Below are 18,905 nucleotides of genomic sequence, written 5' to 3'. Positions count from 1 at the left end.
ATGTATTTTTGGTGGAAAATTCTACATGGAATAATATCATATACTGGGTTGGAAAGGACCCATAAGGATCATCAAGTCCAACTTCCTGCTTCTCATAGGACTACCTTAAACTAGACCATATGACTAAGAGAAGCATTCAGCACAATCTGACACTTTCCTGGGGAGCCTGCTCCAGTGACTGACCAATCTCTTGATGAAGAACCATTTCCTAATGTCTAATCAGAGCTTCCCTTGACAGTTTCATTCCATTTTCTTGTGTCCTGTTGCAAATCAGCAGAGAGGGGAGATCAGCACCTCCCCTGCAAGGGCACCTGTGACAGCAAAGTAGTCATGGAACAGATGCACCTGCAAGACTGGGCACGAACTTGTCACCGTTCTCCCCTATCCCTGAAGTCACGACATTCAGCGAAGTGGAACAGAGTGAGGATAGGGAATCCTTCACATGGTGTTCTGTCTGTTTGGCAGGTCTGACCCAGGAAAGGCAGAGTGTGGTTCCAGCAATATCTCTCTTTCTCAGACTACCAATATATAGCATAGTGCCACACCATGCTGAGTATCCTGGGTTAGATAATGAAAATATTACAGTCCTGATAGTACCACACTTTTTATAGAAACATATAACTCATCCGTATTCAGGTAAGGGCCATAGTAATTTAGCTTTGTAATTTCTCTTTCTGGTACCCATCACTGTGAAAATATTAGTATCATAAACTCCTCTTAATGTTTGCAGACATTTACAGAAAAATTTACTTTTTCTACTTTCTCACAGAAGTGACTACTACAGGGGACACTCAATAGAATGTGTAATTACATCCAAGACTGCAATTTCTATCTGCATTCCTTACGTCAAGCCTGACAATTTCTTAGCCCATGGCCAACAGCACTGGGGAAGTAATGGGCTGCTCACAATACTATAACTAAAAAAAAAAAATAATAAAAAAAAAAAAATAAAAAATCCAGAGGCAAAAAATAGAGAAATGTAGGAATTTCTTCCTATTTTCCTTTGAATGGGGAAGTGAAATTGTAATAAAAAATGTAATTGTTCATTTTTTCATAAATTTCTCACGTAAGTTGCAGTATTAAAAATTCCTGAATTGTATGATGCCAGAAAAAACACTAATTTAAAAATATTTTCTAATAATGATGTGATATATTGGTGCACCAAAATGTGAAGAATTTTAATATAATGACTTCACAATTTCTGATTAATTTCCTATTTTCTCTAAAGTGAGAAATAAGCAGCTTATTCTTTTAGATTTCTCCCCTTCTTCACTTAGCCTTTAGTTTTCAGATTACTGAGCAGCTTTTTTTAAGTTGGAGAATTAAATTAGCATTATGAAGAAATGAATCAACTTTGATGAATACTTTATAAAATCACATCATTCTCTCATGGACCACAGATGAATATAAACCTCTAGGGAGCAGACATAAAGCTGAAAGTAATAAAGCTAGAAGAAATGCTACCTGTCAGGTAGACAGTCACTCTAGCAGCTGAATGACTGCATTTTTAAAATCCAGGAACATGATAGATTTGAACTGAGTTATAATTCTCCTAATTATTATAATTTTCTTGACAAAATGAAGTCCATTTGTTTCAGCACAGCTATTTATGTAAGATACAAGGTTAACACACTAAGCAGACCCAAGTTGGTGTTTTTGTTGCTCTTTGTTTTTCTATAAATTATTGATTTCTAATTATTTTTTTTATCATGTTATCTCATTTTTGTTGTTTTAATGCTGACATTTTTCAGTTTCAAAATTTTAGGATCTATGTACAGCTGTACATATACACTGGAACCTTGCAATCTAAATACTTCAGAACCATTGAAATAATGCCATGAATGTATGAGAATACTTAAAGAAAAAAGTTATTTATGAAATTGAGACTGATGAAATGAAGAAACAATAGCTTATAACTTAGTATTATATAATAGCATAATATTTAATGAAAACACTAAGTAATTTTCTTATATTTTTCCAATCATATTTTAAACAATGCATTTTGGAATTTACAGAAAGAACATGAAAAATAAAGTTGAAACTCTGAGACATACTTTTTCAGCCCTCCTGTTATCTTGACAAATGCTTCTCTAGAAAAAGCTCCAGAAATGTTCTTTCAGGATGCACTTTCAAGATGCTCTGACTAAAGCTGTATATGTTTATGGAAATTTAGAAAACTGACCAGTACATTAGTAAACTGATAGTGCATTTTGTCAGATTTTGGAACAGTAAAGGTGCAAGACTTTTCAGTTCTCCTCTTTATGTGGGCTGATTTGATGAGATTTCAGTACAGGCCTAGACAATCATCTGTCAGATTTATTATTTTTCTTTTTAAAATTTATTTTTCTTTACCTTGCTGAATGCTGGAATTTTAAAAACTGATTGAAATATTGAAATATTTAAAAAGCAGATAGAAATATTAAGAACAAAAAGCTATAAGTATTATGCTTCCATACATTGCTGCACAGATTTGCTAAGGCCATTCTCTTTCAATAATTATCTATTTTTTTTCTCTTTTAGCATTTTCCAAGGTCCTGGAAATTAAATACTAAATCATCAATATCTGTATACATAAAACATCTTAAAAACTTGTAATCTCAGCATGCTAATTTAGTCATCTAAAATACCTGTTTCACCTATTCAGGCAGTAGAAGTGATTAAAATGGTAATAGTAGCCTAAAATTATATTGAATGCATTGTTTGTTTTATGATTCTTTAGAATTTAATATTATAGTAGCTACACTTATACAATTAATTAATTAATTAATATTAATTAAAAAAACCCATAAGATATATTTAAGTTTTTAAAAATTGTTCTTAATTAATTGTATGCACTAATATCAACAATAACTCATATTCCAAAATGTTATTGGTTATAAAATTCACCAGCTGGCATGATCTAGGCCACAACTTTGTAGTTAAGATAGGACCTGAAAATACATTGCAAAGAGAAGAAAGATTAACTCAAACAGCTGTTTGACATTCATGAAGGTGTGACTCGTGGATGGAGTTAAAGGAGGAAGTGAAAGCACAAAAGGATTTGTCTATAGAGTAAAAAAGTGAAAGAAAAGAAAATAAAGAGGGTGTCTACCTTCAGACAATGCATCAACATGAATGAGTCAATATATAACTCTCCTCACCCACAGAGGGAGTGGAGACAGCTCTCCATTCAGTGTTTATCACCACTGGGAACTTTCAGTGAAAATGAAAGAAAAAAAATACTGAGCTTTCAACAGGCTAATTTAGTCATCTTATTCTAACAGTTCCTAAGGAGGAGGATGATTCACCATTGTCTACTGTCTATAATATTTATATTCCAAAGAACTGTAAAGCTAATAATTTGGACATTCCAAGCAGAAACAGATCTTAGATCATAAAAAACTGGTTCTGAATGCCATTCCAGTATTTGAACAAATATGTCAAAATGAAAAATACTTAACTCATCAAGTAGAATTCTGCGCATGACTGACTTTTGAAAAGATGGGGAAATAATTCGTCAAGTAATGAAGAAAAGGCATGTGTGCCTCAGTACAGAGAACTCACCTACTACTGACATTTCAGGAACACTAGCAGTGTAAACTTCTTCTGGAAATGTTGGTTCATTGTCATTGATGTCATGGATCTTGATGACAAACTCAGACTCAGGTTCCACTGGTCTCAAAGTTCTTCTGTTGATAGCTTGGGCACGCAGAGTGTAAAATGCTTTCTCTTCCCTGTCAATTCTCCGAGTTGCATGAATATCTCCTGTTTTCTCATCAATTATAAAAAGAGTACCAGCCCCATCTCCTGACAAAATGTATTTGAGGGATCCATCTCCCTTATCCTGGTCAGAATGAAGCTGAAATGGAAGAAGACAGTATTTTTTTAAGAAGCAATTAAGCAAATGGTTGTTTTTAAATGTTATTATTATATTTTAAGTTATTCTGTATGTAACATATGTGGTTGATACCATTAAGAAAGTAATTTTTATTCACCACTGACTGACAGCCAGTTTCCTAACTTAGCTCCAAGAATCTTTCAACTTGGCTGTACTGGAAGATTTTGCTTTTGCAGGAACACCTGTTCTCTGCTAAGAAAGCTCTACACCACATTCTTAAAGAAGATTTTTATGTTAATACTGACCTTTTCTTTCCTTGAAGAGATGCTATTAAAAATTCACAACTGCTGTGCTAGTTGTAAATTCACTAAGCAGATAAAGAACATGGCTAAATACAAGACAATTAAGGAAAACAGAACCATTGGTTTCACAAAATAATTTTTTTTAAAATTCTATTTTGTATTATTTATACTCCTCCCAAATTGGGGAACATTTCATTTTAAGTCATTATCACTTGCACTCCATCAACTAATGTAATTAGACTAAAGGAAAAACACCCATATTTATTAAGCACTCAGTATTATTTAAGTTGTATAAATCTTAACTTCACATATATAACTTGCAGTCCTGACTTCCTTTATATGAAAAAATATTTAATTATGCTTTGCTGTTCAGCACAGCAATGTGGATGATGGCTTATTTGATCTTTTGGAAACATTTAGCGTGATTTCTCTAAACACCTTGTTGGAAAGGTCCTTCCAATCTCATTGCTTCCATAATTAACTGAAAGAATCTGGCACTCATATTTATTTTCACCATGAAATGGATTCTGTTTAGTAAACTTATTTTTGAGTTCAGCAGAAGGATCAAATAAAGTAGAAACTCTTATTACAAAACTGAAGTGCAAATACATTTTTTTTAAATCACACCCAAGATATATCAGAATATTCCAGTTTAAGAACTGGTGCATTTTTTTCCTTCTAAAATAGTTATTTGCACACGTAATAACAGCATCAATTAGATCCACAGGAAGATTGTATCTAGTCATGTGAAGAGCTTTTGTTAATTAAGACAAGACACTATTTCAGATAATGAAAAATGTTATACATGCAGCATAGTATAAATACCCCCCTTGCTATGCAGCCATGAAAATATTCCTCTTTTTCATCTATGATGCCCTTGTATTGTCTTTCATAGCATGTTTCATGTATTAGAAGTAAAAAAATTTAATTATTCTGGTTTTGAATTTGTCTTTTCTTGTCTTTTGTGCTGAAACCAAACATATAGAATGGAATGGTGGGATAAATCAAAGTCAAACAGTAGACTTCTATGTTGTGAAAAATTTTCAAACACTGAATATTTCCCACAGATTTGATGTTGTGAAAAATTTTCAAACACTGAATATTTCCCACAGACCTGATATATGTGGAACAGACAGAACTCACCAGGCATCTTGGATGAAAGCCTTCACGGTAGAAATTTGAATACTATCATGTTCTGAACTTTGATTTTCTACATGAAAGTATTTAGACCTATTAAACTTTGCTTACACTGCACAAGTGCATGTTTACTTTACAAAGTGAGTATTTTCTTAGTGTTTCTTTTCATTCTACAACAAATTAAAAAATATGAAACTCCACCAAACATAAAGAGTAGGAAGGTAGATGTTAAGAAAAATCCTTTGCAAATAATATTTTTCTTTCTTTGTTACTCTTGATGACTTCAAACTGAAGGTTGCAAGCCATTCTCACACCTTTTTTGAGGAACGAATTTTTAAAGTGAACTTTAATCCCTCATGCTCCTCACCTGATGGTCCACAAAAATGGTGACCTTTCATGCCTCCAATTAACCCTTTCACCCTTCTTTTTAAGGGACTCAACAGCATCTTCCAAGCTGTGCTCCATTTTAAAAGGTCACTAGTGTAAGTAGTCCTTGAGTGTTTTCTTCTCCATGTCTTCCTACAATATAATTTCCCTTCAAAAACATTTTGGTCCTAGGAACTCACTGCTGGTCCATGACCACTCTATGAAATATTTTAATAGCAGAATGATGAACAGCATGATAACAGCCTGCTCTTCCATAGACCTGTGACAGAAGTATACAATAAGGCCCTGTTTGAGTGGTATCTTTAAATGAGCACATTGCACTTTTCCCAGATGCTTTCCAAACCCCAGTCTGGTATTATTAATTCTTGCAAAAGTCTTACAATAGTGTATTGGTGCTGCAGTGCCTGTCCTTTGACTCAGAAACCAGTAAGCAGCCTGACAAAATCCATTCTAACACATTATCTCCAGAACAGAGCAACTCCATGCAAACAGTTCCCAGCAAGAGCCAAATTTAACATACACATAATGCATGGAAATTGTTTTGGAGAGTGATATTAGGAAAACCATGCCAGGAACTTGTAAAATAATTTAGCAATCCCAATAATCATATTCTAGTGCCTTAAAATATTGCTTGGCACTTGAAGCCTGAACAGTGGGGTGAAGAAAACTGAATCAGAAAACTAAGAAAATCCCTGCACTAAAAAATATGAAGCTTTTGAACAAGTATATTTAGATCCAATTTAGCATGTAAAGATCTTTTAACATAGTTATTTGTCTAATATGTAAGGTACTATCATTGCTGATGATTTTCCATTGCCTCTCCCACAGCTCTGTGTAAATCTTAGAAAAGTGATTTGAAAATGTTTTTTATGCCCACAAAATTATCAACCTTTGCCAAATCCAAACTTCCTACTTGTGTGGTTCTTTTTGTTTGTGTGGTTTGGGGATTTCAACTTTGTTTGTTTGTTTTTTCCCACATATATTAGCCAAAAGTCTGGAAAAAGTTGAATATAGGACTTTGAGATATCCACAAAAAGAGTTGTAGGGAGCTGAGATCTGACCTTCACAGTAACATGATTTAAAGGAATACCAGCCTACATAGTTAGAAGAACACTTCAAACTACAGCACTTTGTTCTCTAAAAAAATATTTATAATTTCTTTTGTATGATAATCCAATTTAAATTATGTGTATATACATAAGAGTCCAGAGTTGTGGTAGAAAAACTTCAAATTCAGAATAACCTTTCAGGTCTTTTTGGGTCATCAGGAAACACAAAACTATAGATAAAATGAGCATGTCTTCCAGACATAATTCAAGGGATAAGAATGTGTAGTACAGATAAACAGATAATATCTCCTATTTTGTTTTTTTAGCTTTTAATTCAATCCAGATGTTACTAGAGGAATCAAGGAGACTAAAGACTCCCCAAGGTGCTTCACAGCTCTGTATGGTGAATCCTTACTCAACTCTGAAATGCATGAGCAGTTTGTCAATGAGTGCTGCAGAGTTTTTTTTCATTTTACTCAATACTAAAAAAAATGTTCTGTAAAATATTTCTCTGCTACTTTTAGCATAAAGTGTTTCCTATAGTTATTTTAGCTAATGGGCATCTGTGATTCATGTCAGCCAAGCTGAGAAATGGAAAGACATCTGTTTCATTTAGCAATTTCATCGCACAAAATGATCAGCTGTGAAGATGTGGTTTTGTTTTCATATCTGTCACTGGTATTTTGCAAACTCCTGAATTTCTTGCTGTTTTCCCACAGAAATACTTCCCTTTTCAGCTGCACTGGTATACCTATTTTATGCATATTTTTTGTCACTTCATAGGAAATCAGAACATCAGTTGGTATTATTTTATATAGCCCTTTTTCATCATAAGTAATTGCAATTACCATGAAAGGTACTTTTGCATATCTTCTATCTAAATTGGTTGAACGGCCTTTTTAATCCAGAAGGATTTCACATAAATAAAAAAGGAAGATCTTGTTAAACAGAAGATAATATTTACAGAGGGCCACATAGTGGATTGTTTGGTGAATACTTAAAAATGAAACTGAATTACCAATCCAAGATGGAGACTAAATCAGGTTTTAAGAGACAGATTTATTTTTCTTCAATTGTGGGAAAAATACAGAATTAATGAACATATTACATCCTTCTTTAGAGTAAATCCAACCATAAATAAATGACCTCATGAAAAGATGCTCCAATCATATTCAACTCAATAACTTTTTAGATCTGTAAAAGACCATTGTAAAAATACTTGCAGAAGACTTTAGCAGAACAACATAAATATTCAGCTTAAAAAAATTACAACACATTAATTAACATGGATTTCCACCAATGGTTCAAATCAAACCTGCCCACTCAGGATTTTGGGATTGCTCCCCATCTTCCCCCGTGAAATCCATGCAATTCTGAAATCTCCTAAAATGAGCATGAAGTAGGTGGATTTTTTTTTCTAATAGCATACACAGTGTTAATCCTATTTTCACCAAAAAACAACAAGATGCTACAGTGAAAACCAGAGAGAAGACTGGGCTAGTCAGATCTATTTTATCACGCAAGCCACTTCTGGAATTCAAAATTATTTATGACAATGACAGATAAAGGCTTTACGATTTGTAACACATATTTCTATTTGAATTTCTGATTCAGAAGTCTCGCTGTGATTTTTCAGTGATTGGTATTCAAATAACTAGACACCAGATATGAGTGCATTAAGAAACTTCCCTCTAGTTATAAAACTTACTGTAGGCATTAATGCAGTTCAAGTTATTTTTAATCTTAATTTAATATACTATAATGTATAGGAAACTTTTCAATACAGTTTAAAGTTTTTGTTGTCTTTGCAAAATCACAGACCACTTTAATATTAACTTACTAAACGGACTCTTACTCTCTTATTTTATAACAGCCATTTTTAATTTTGTAATGCAGAAAATTTTTTTCTGTTTTCTTCAGCAATGTGTCAATATTTCAATTTAATCCTGGTATCATAGGAACAATGAGACCTCAGGACACTCTTAAATTACTCTATCTTTAAGATTTTATACAAATAAGTCCAGAGTGTCTCCTTATTCTGAGGATAAATTTCAGGGCAAATTGTAATGTATTAGCTTTTTTCCTAAATAATTATATTAGCAATGTGAAGCCGAAATACACCATAGAAGCATTTGCCATTTCATTCAGTGTTCTAGTACACATTTAGTATTAGCAACTTGACTGGATACTTAGTTGAATAATAATGACTGTGTCTCTAAACACAATCAAAACAGTGGGCAGACTTTACATGAAGTCAGCAGAAAATAATTGATACAGAATTCCCACAATACAGATATTTAGTTTAAGCATCATGAATGAACTATTAAATGATGCAGTTGTTTAACAGCAGCTGCATTTACTGTTAAAGATTTTCAGAGCAGCTCACATCCCGAGCAGTATTCTTGACAGCATTCTCTTGCCTTTAAGACACATTTTACTCACCAAAGTTAACTTATTTAAATGTATCCAAAAGATAACATTTTAAGCAACTCTTTTCAGCGATTCCGTAATTTGCACTAAGTTTTATTCAGACATGTCACACATTAAATTTTTTCACTCAGTTATACTGTCAGTTTGCCAGGACTGTGCTATTTTGTATTATTTAAGAGGAGACGGGCAGAAAGGAAAAAGATTTCAAAAAGAATGCTTTGTGAAACTGGAAAGGATAAGGGATGAACAAACAAAAGTGTACAAGTAATGTAAGATGAGGAGTACTCTGAAATTCTTTTGCGGGAAATGGAAATGAAAAACTCCAGTCTGCAGTGCAGACTGTTTTCAGACTGTGTTTGCTTAACTTGATTCATTATCAAAAGGAAAGATAAAAAATATTTTCCACCATTTTTACTGATAAATTTCACAGTAGTTCCCTGATGTCCAAATTTTTGCTTGTTCTTAACAATGTTTTAAAATGGTAAGACATAAATCAAAATTAATATACTTTTTAGCATTTCTTTCCACATCTCTGAGTGAAATACTATCTATCACAAAGATGGAATTATAATTTTCACAGCTCCCTACAATTTTCATTACTGATATAATCCTGAAGATTCTCAATTTCCAGAAAATAACCATACAACAATCATATTTTTTCATCACTAGATTTGTATCTTTTTCCTCTTACTGTAGATTATTTTTAAGGTAAGAGTCAAGTCCAGAGAAGATAAATAGTCTTTCACTGACAAAATATTCTAGGATTTCAGGTGAGAAAGGCTGGATTTTTTTTTTTTAAGACACATCACATGAGCAGCAGCAAAAGGTCTTTCATAGATTCAGTAAGTCAATACGCCAATACCCAATCTCCCTCCTCAAGCCAAGGTCTTCAGCTGATGTTCAGAGAGCTAGAACAAGAAAGTTTCAGCTTCATTAGGTTGTTGGAGCTTCCACTCCAGAAGACACACAATCATTGAGCTAAGATGAGAGTCTAATTGAATTTCATACACCAAAAAGTTCTTGCATAAGCCAATATGCATACTGTCTTCCAATTTTCATGTAATAAATAAAATCTGTACATCAGGTAAAGACAGAAAGCAGAAAAGTGCCAGTAGACCTGAAGTGCCCTTACTTCCTGGCACCTCCAATAAATGTCTGGCTATGAGTAAGCAGAAGGGAATTTTTGTGTTAAAGAGAAGAAAAAAAATCCTGACCCATGGCAGTTGTTCAGGTCCCCATTCATTAAAACGCTGGACTGAACAAAGAAACATTGTTTGGCTTTCCTCCTACTGAAATCGATATGGCACAAGCCTACATTCCTACTTCTGCAAGTAGTCTCTGTACATTGTCCTGTGGTCTCAGAATTAAAACATATCGGGTAAGATTTTCCTCAGACTAGGTTAGAGATTTTTTTAATATCCATGGTTTTTATGTGCAATGTTTTTTGACTAAAATAAAAATCAGTACTAAATATTATATAAAGGAATAAGCAGCTTCCAGAACAATCTCTCTATTCCACCAAGGAACAGTCTAAGAAGGCATATATGCTGAAACAGCACGTATTTTTCTTTCACTGAATTCACAATAGCTTCATGAATGTTAAAACATAGGGGTTTGTCTGTTTAGGTTGAGGGTTTTTTAAAGGAAAAGTCACCACTTATTCCTATGCTCTCTGGATTAATCACAACAGAGTGGTTGTAAGAAGCAATTGTAGGTTTGGGGTTACTGGTAAACAAGAATTATTTTATTACATATATGCTCATATTCGTTTTCCAAAAGTAGCCTAGTTATTAACAATATAACCATTGTTAATAACCTAGTTATTAACAAAATAACCAAATAACGGTTGATTTGTTTTATATCCTAATGTGTAATTTGCACTATACATATAAAGTACTGTATTTTTTTAAAACAAAAACAAAACACATTTAAAATATTGATGCTTGGTTTATTTTGCCTACTGCTGGAGGCTATTTAAAAACACGTTACACCAGATTGTCTTTGTTTCCATCTAAAATCATTGTAACACGTCAATTGGTAAGAACTTTGAAGGTTTTCTACCATTGTGATATATTTTTTTCTCTTCATGTATACTCTGTATTTATGACACAGAAATGAATAACAATGTCTGTCATCCCAGGAAGTGGAAAATGTCAACTTAAGTGGCGACTGTATATCAAAATTAAGGAATAAAAAATAAAAAATTTTAATAATCTACAAAACAATTATGTCCACAATAATAGAGTTTTATTGTTAAATTCAATACTAAGGAAGGGAAGAGAGAGAAATTACATATGTTTTTGTATGTTCAGGAGACTTCTGATGAGTGTGAATTGATACTATATTTAATCATGGCAACTAAAACAATGAGAGATAAAGACGTCCTGTATCAATCCTGACCTCATTTATATCATAGTGAAATCAGTGTGACTATGTATCCAGGAGAGAAATCCTATAACCCTAAACAGGTAGGTAAGGCACTAAATGAGTATCAGTGATAAAAAAGAGATGGAATATATATAAACTCTTAAATGCAACTCACATTTTTATTTTTCCATCAAATTTGTCTCTTCTTTTAGTAAATTATGAAATCTGTTTTTCTGGGAACACTACTCTCAAGAACAATCCTATGTACATACCAGTTACTAAATAAAGAAGTTGTAATTTAAATCATTACATAAAATTACATTGCATTGCATTGAATTACTGGCAGTGCTATTCACCCTCACAGGACAAAAACGTTTCCTGATGTTCAGAGGAATCTCTTGCTTTTTGGTTTGTGCCCATTGCCTCTGGTCCTGTTACTGGGCATCTCAGGAAAGAGCCCGGCTCTGTTCTCTTTGTCCCCTCCCCTCAGGTGTTTGTGTACATTGGTAAGATCTCCCTGAGCTCTCTCTCTTCTGGTGCAAAGAGCTGCTCCTCCCTCAGCCTCTCTTCATATGTGAGATGCTCCAGTGCCTTAAGCATTTTTGCTGTACTCTCTCCAGTGTGTCCATCTCTTGTGCTGGGATGCCTAGAACTGGACACGGCACTCCAGGCATGGCCTTTCCATGGAGCAGAGAGGAAGGATCTCCTATCTTGGCCTGCTGTGAATGTGAGGCCACTTTAATCTGTTTCTAGGCAGCCTCATCCACTTGTTCTTCTTGGTCAATTGGACTATACCAGGCACCCATTACAATGTCATCTTTGCCTGTCCTCCCTTTAATCCTCATTGATAAACTCCCCACTGGCTCCTCTCCCATCCCCAAGCAGAGCTTCACGTGCTCTAGCTGCTCTGTCACATATAGGGCAACTCCCTCTCTTTGTCTTCCCTTCCCATCCTTCCAAAAGAGTCTGTATCCCTCCATTTCAGTGCTTCAGTCAAGCAAGTCATTCCACCAAATATCCATGTTCCCAAAAAAATCAGAGTACTGCAGCTGCATGCAGGTCTTTAACTCATTGTGTTTATTACCCACACCTCATGCTTTACACCATACAAGCATTTAGGTGTGGAATCCTAGCATGCTAAGTTCCTGGAGACAGTTTGGGGATTTATCCAGAATGGTTCCTTGTAGACACCTTGTAGGCACCCCAATTATGTTGGGAATTACAATCACATAATGAAATTTAATTGAATTTAATAATGTTTATATTAATACTAGCTGTATACGTAGCTATAATTACAATTAAAACTTTTTCTACCAAAGCAGCATATTTTATTCCACTACCAGAGTGCAAAATACCAAAATAACCAGCTTTGGGTGTAAGTCTTGGCACAAATCATACAGAGAATTGCATGTTATGGTGTATACAAAAGGACAGCATCATCAGCCCCAGTGAACTCTATTCCTCAAATACTTCTACTGGGGACAAAAAGCCCATCGTGATCTTGAGTGATACAAATTAAGAACTGTATTCCATAGTAATTATTCTCCCTTGCAATGTTAATTGCTGGTTTCAAAATATGTGTTCTGTGGACTATAGCACTCACTGATGAAAAATTATTTCTGACTTATGTGAACTCTGGTAATCAGCTGATAGGCCTAGCCAGTATTTCCATAAAGCTTCTGTGACATTTCCTGACATTTGTAAGACATCAAAAGCACCCTTTACTTAATCTCCCTTTTCCTAATTACAAATAAAGTACACTGCATTACTTATGCTGCTGGTGTTTCATTTTCTTTGTGTGGGGTTTTATGTTTTGTCTATAGAAGAAAAGAAATCTTTTACATTCTCTTTTTTCCCCCCCAGAATTAGTTCACTTCTGTGAAACTTTAGCTCTTGCCTTCTGTATTATTTGCTCCTACTTTCTTCTTTTGATAGTAAAAAGAATTCTAAACTATCCCTAGAAAACTTCTTAATTCTCTTTTATGATACACAGACTTTTACATGGCACTTGAAATAGTATTCCTTATTCCTTTAATGACTTTGTTTTCTATAGCATGTTATTATCCTTTCCTAGGAAATGTATCAGTATTACTGAATCTTCTGCCATTATTCTTAAATGACAAGCCTTGATTAATCCTATGCAGCTCTTTCCAGTGTCACAGCCATCAGCAGTCCTCTAGCTATTCCATTTATTTTACTTAGCTTTTCATAGACAACATGCCACTCCTGACACATAGAGAATGGTCTGTCACATAACCTGACCCAACTAAATAGGTAATTAAGCAGTTTCCTTATATTCCAACTGTATTATTTATACAGCAGTCTCATTATCCTTTTTGAATGACCTAAGACATCCTGCTGATTGCTAGAGGTATTTCTAAGTCCTCTGTGGCATCTTCAGTAGCAAAAATGTGTAAAAATGTGGCTGTATTTCTGCATAGCAGTTCTTAGAAGGGAGAGGCATTTTAAAAGTACAGAAGTGTCTTGTAAAAGATTTAATTTAAAAAAAATTAAATTAACAGGAATTATTTTTTTTCTGTCTCGTCATAGATTTATTTATTTGCTGTATGGCTCTACCCAAGTGGCCTCTCCTGAAGCTCATATATTATTCTACTTGCCTCATTAAATTCACTTTTTACAAGTACTTTCACTTCATTAAAACTTTTCTTAAATTTTAGTAACATGGCTTGGAACACTGCCTTACTCTATCTATTTTTCCTGTTTGCTTTTTCAAAATGGATTTTCATGGCATTTCTTTAAATTCCCACTGGTTAAAACAAAAATTTAAAAATATAACACTCTTTCTCTCCCCATTTACTTCACCTCTCACAGAGTTGCATTAATCAATTTTCTCACTGCCAAAACTTAACATATCCATGTAATTTTAATAATTTAGTATTAAGATAGATAATTTCTATCCAAGATTGCCTAGGTACTAATAGTTGTTAATTATTATATTCACTCTAAAATAATATTTCTTAATTCCTAAATATTCCTTATTATTTCTAATTTCTAATGATACCATTTATAATGAAATTTACAATCATCAACATGGAGACTCAGAAATTTGAATTTATGCACACTTCACAGCAAATGTCATACATCAAAATGGATATGCAAATGCTGTCATTAGAAGATGGAGTTCTTAATATAGAAAAAAGAAATCTGTATTACTACTTCATGTTTCTGCATATCAAGTGTAATTTATTCTATTAATTCCTATATTGTAACATATGTATTTCTAAATTACATATAATTACTAAGAAAACGATTAAAACATTTTAGGAATAAAATCAAGAAAAGCGCTTTTGTAACATAAACCAACTTCTAAACCAAATGGTTGGAAAGAGTAGTTGTTCTTGAGTGTGGAAGAGACAACGTATCCCATATTATCATCTCTAATGCATCATACAGTCTTCCAAACATTTTAAAAAAGTAGGTTTTTCTGTGGGCATCTGTTTCTTTGTACTACTTTTTGCCACCAGTTTCACCCAGAAATATTCCAAATCATCATTCCAACCTGCTTCTTGTTGTGTTAATAAATGTTATTTGTTTGAGAATTACTAAGAAAGTACAAACATTCTCAACAAATAAACAAAAAAAAGAACAAAAAAACCCCCAACCAACCAACCAACCAAACAAACAAAAAAAACAAAACCAAAAACACAACCCCAAAAACCAAACAAACCTAAAAAACCCAACAGGAATCTCAAAAAACCTCAGATCAGCAAACCACTGGCAGTGAAGGACAGTGTGATTACTCCTAACTTTATAACAAGAGTAAGTTTAATTTGCTTATGTCTTCCCCCCAACTGCTTTGAGATACATACTTAGGCAAGTATGAAAGGAAAGGCAGGACTGAAGAAATATAATTTCAGAGGCAGGGAGAGCATCTACACTACTAAATGAAAATCACCAGAAAAGTTAATTTGGTATAGGTTTGCATTGTGTGTGTGTAAGACAATAATTCTACATCCAGGTAGAATAACTGGACTTTAGACCACAGATCTAGGAAACAGATTAAAGGCACAGCCACTATGAAGAAGCAAGGCTTTTCTACAAGCTTGATAAGTGGAACAGAAGAGATGATCAGAATTGCTGTTGAGCACCAAGGTTTTCTTCAGCTGTTACATGTTCTTGCAAGTCTGCAGTCTTTTCCCACTCAAATTTTGCACTCCCAGTCATCTGAGTATACAGTGCAGGCAGCAATCTTTGTAACTTCTTAGTTTCAGAAACTACAATACCATGAATATCCCAGAACATTCTCTTTCTTTGTTTAGTGCATATTTTCCACCTAGCTCTTTGCATAACTCTGTTTATGCATGCCTTTTTAGGATACCAAGGCTCCTAACTTTCACTAATAATTTTTTAAGCTCTGACATGTGTTCAGATGTGTAAGGTACATTTGTACTTGCCTTTCAAGCATTTGGGTGGTCTGTGAATTCAATCTTTGAAACAAAAACAAGACAGCTTCTGTTCTCAGGCTTTAAGAGATTAGGAACTCATCTAGGGTTATATGTTAAAAATTACTACAGACCAAAATATTGTAAAATTAAAGAATAAGTTTTTCCCTCAGTGGTCCTGTCCTCCTCTAATGCTCTGAAGTAAATAGCTGTTGAAAAACCTCAGGAATCAGAAATAACTGTTTGAGAAAGTAACACTGATGAGTTGGACAATGATGTTAATTTACCCCTGCAAGCAAATCCTACTCTGTCTTCAGGGACTTCAGATACTTACTGCCTCAAAACAAAAGGTATTAGAGACTTTGGAAGAACTTAGCAAGTTCTTCCAGTCTTTTTGTTTCAGCTTATTTTAATTATCTTGAGAGACAAAACCACTCAAAATATAAGGAAAACCTTCTAGCAGGAAGACATTTTAAAAGGGTAAACATCAACTTTTAACTTCTTAGAACTCTCTCCCTCATGGGTATTTTGTTGCAAGTCACCAATTTTTCCACAGTATTACTCCCAGATCTTACTTGCTATCTGTGTATACAGGATATTTAAAAGGTCATCTGCATCTGATTTAACAAAAAAAAAAAAAATCAAGAGAAGGAAAAGAAAAAAAAAGAAACCCCTAAGGAGAATCAGACTTTGAATTGCTGCTGTAACTATTGGCTATTTACACATTTATAATTTCAAATAAGGTATAGGTCAAAAATTTGTAATGCTCTCTTTTATGTTATGTTTTTTAATTCCTTGAGTGAATGAATGTACTGTGATGAAGCGGACTCTTCCTTTCCTGAGTTGTGGCTCTGAATATAAATTATTTCACTTTTATCAGTTCTTTCCCTTTTTGACTTTTTCTGTAACAAGCAGATAAATTTCTAAAACCAAAAGATAAAATGAACTGAAAGGAACTGGAGAATTCAGATTAAATTATTTCCCAGTTTCTTATACCATTTTGAATCATGATGTTGTTTTAAGTACAGTGCATAATCAGATACAAACTCTAAATAAAAAACACCCAAGAGAGCTATAGGTGTTCTTCATAAAGGCACCAAAATTGGTGATTTTACACCTGCTGGAAGTATGTCCATAATTTAGACTATCTTCCTTCTAAATATTCCTGACAACTGGTATATGTTATTTCCCTTTGTGCTTACACAGATGAGAATTATCTATTTTATAAATTATTTTCAAAATTGCAGAATACTGCTACTGGGATTACTAAAATAAATATTAAAATCTACAATTTAAAAATAGTTTTCTCAGATATTGAGAAAAGGAGTTTCAGGAAACCTGCCTCCATGTCTATCAGAACCGTATTGACTCCTCAGACTCATTTACCAGCTCTCATCAGATTGATAAATGGCTTGGACTCAAGTATCAATGTAAAAAAGAAAAATGGAGAAGTCAAATAATATTATTCATTCTTCCATCAAAACCAGATAATTTTCATTAAATTATTTAGGTAAAGCTAGCCTGCCAGAATTCAAGAAAGATTGGACAATGCACTCAAGCACATGGTGTGATTCTGTGATTCTTGGGGTTCTGTGCAGGGCCAGGAGTTGAACTCAATCCTTGTGGATCCCTTCCAGCTCAGGAGATTCTGTGGTTGTGTGATTCATACATTCCCAGTGTTTTTCATTTATCATGCTATCTCGAAGCAATCAATAACATTAGACAAGCAGCTTCCATTTACTTGACAGAAGAGGAGGAAAAAATATTTAGCTACTTGTCCCTACTCATATTTTCATTCTTTTATGAGTAGACTTGCAAAGTATTTGCATAAGGGTAAAGCACTTGCAAGCAATTAGATGGATGGACTTGGAGACACATGAAGTGAAACACCCACACTTTTTTGAAAGTGGTATTTGTGAAGCACTCATAGCAGATTAAGTATGAACATAGCATGTAATTCTGCAATACTGAGAACTATTGACACATGGACAAGGAAATAATAAAAAGCTGTTTTAATATACATGGGATAAGCATGTTATCATATATAGAGCAGGTGCCTGGGCAGTGGCAGCGGCAGCACTGGGGGCTCTGACAGGCGTTCCCTGTGCTGGGCTGGAGCTGTGCCAGGGCTGCCCTGCCAGGCTCCAGGCGGTGCCAGCGGCTGCAGCAACTCCAGAGCAAGGCATGGCTGAGCCCCTCAGGGAGCAGCAAAACACTCCTCCTGACATATGACAGCAAACAAGAAATACCTCTTAGTTCTTTACCTCAAAAGTTCGACATACCAGTTTTAGTATGCAAAAGATGTGCTTGAAAGAGAAAGCTTTAAAATGCCTGCAAAGGGTCATAGGGTCATTTTGATCAGGAAGAACAATTAAGTTCATTTAATTTTCAATTGATTCATAACTTTTTTCAGTAGAACATAAAATTTCCTTAGTATCTTCCTCCAGTTTGCATGTCCTACATTCAGTTTTAGTTTGTTTTCCTTAGGGGTGGAAAAAAATAAAACCACCTTGTTTTTGTAAAGATCTATTGCAGATTCCAATTAAAGACCATTAAAAGTATTAAACTTGGTAAGTAAAATGCTTAAGGTCCTATAGAGGCCAAAGAGATATAAGAACAGATTATAAAATTAGTATTTGCTTGAAAGCTGAGCAAATATAATTTTAGAAATTATATCCCATTTCTTTGACTGTAACTCCTTCAGTTATCATGACCTTTAAAACTGCAAAGTATGCCTAAACTACTCATGGAAGTGAAACAGGTCCTCTACTGCGCTTAGTTTTTAACTTCAAGCTGTTGAATATAAGCACATTTACATGTGTCTACCTGAGATACAGATATGTGTACCTAAGCAATTTAGTGTCTTACTGTTCTTTTTCCATGTATTTTGCCTTGCTTCTCTTTTTGAAATTGCAAGGAGTTGAAGAGCACAGTTACCTGTGTTGAACACTGCTCAGCCCACAGAAGGAATTTGCCATGAGATAAGAACAGAATGGAGAAACAGAATGGAGTG

At 34.1% G+C, this 18,905-nt stretch overlaps 1 protein-coding gene across 5 annotated transcripts in view; it reads right to left on the bottom strand.

The window, feature by feature from the left end:
• The window catches only part of CDH10 (cadherin 10), a 94,871-nt gene that overhangs the window by 31,117 nt on the left and 44,849 nt on the right, over positions 1–18,905 (bottom strand). For all 5 annotated transcript variants that reach the window (XM_039714815.1, XM_039714813.1, XM_039714814.1 and 2 more), the window contains one exon: positions 3,544–3,838. In XM_039714815.1, coding sequence (XP_039570749.1) covers positions 3,544–3,838 — 295 coding nt within the window. The remainder of the gene's footprint in view (positions 1–3,543; positions 3,839–18,905) is intronic.

Source organism: Passer montanus, unplaced genomic scaffold (assembly GCF_014805655.1).
Source record: "Passer montanus isolate IOZ18808 unplaced genomic scaffold, ASM1480565v1 scaffold31, whole genome shotgun sequence".
NCBI classification, from domain to species: domain Eukaryota; kingdom Metazoa; phylum Chordata; class Aves; order Passeriformes; family Passeridae; genus Passer; species Passer montanus.
The sequence above is the reverse complement of the archived record's forward strand: the minus strand, read 5'-3'. Positions and strand labels throughout refer to the sequence as shown.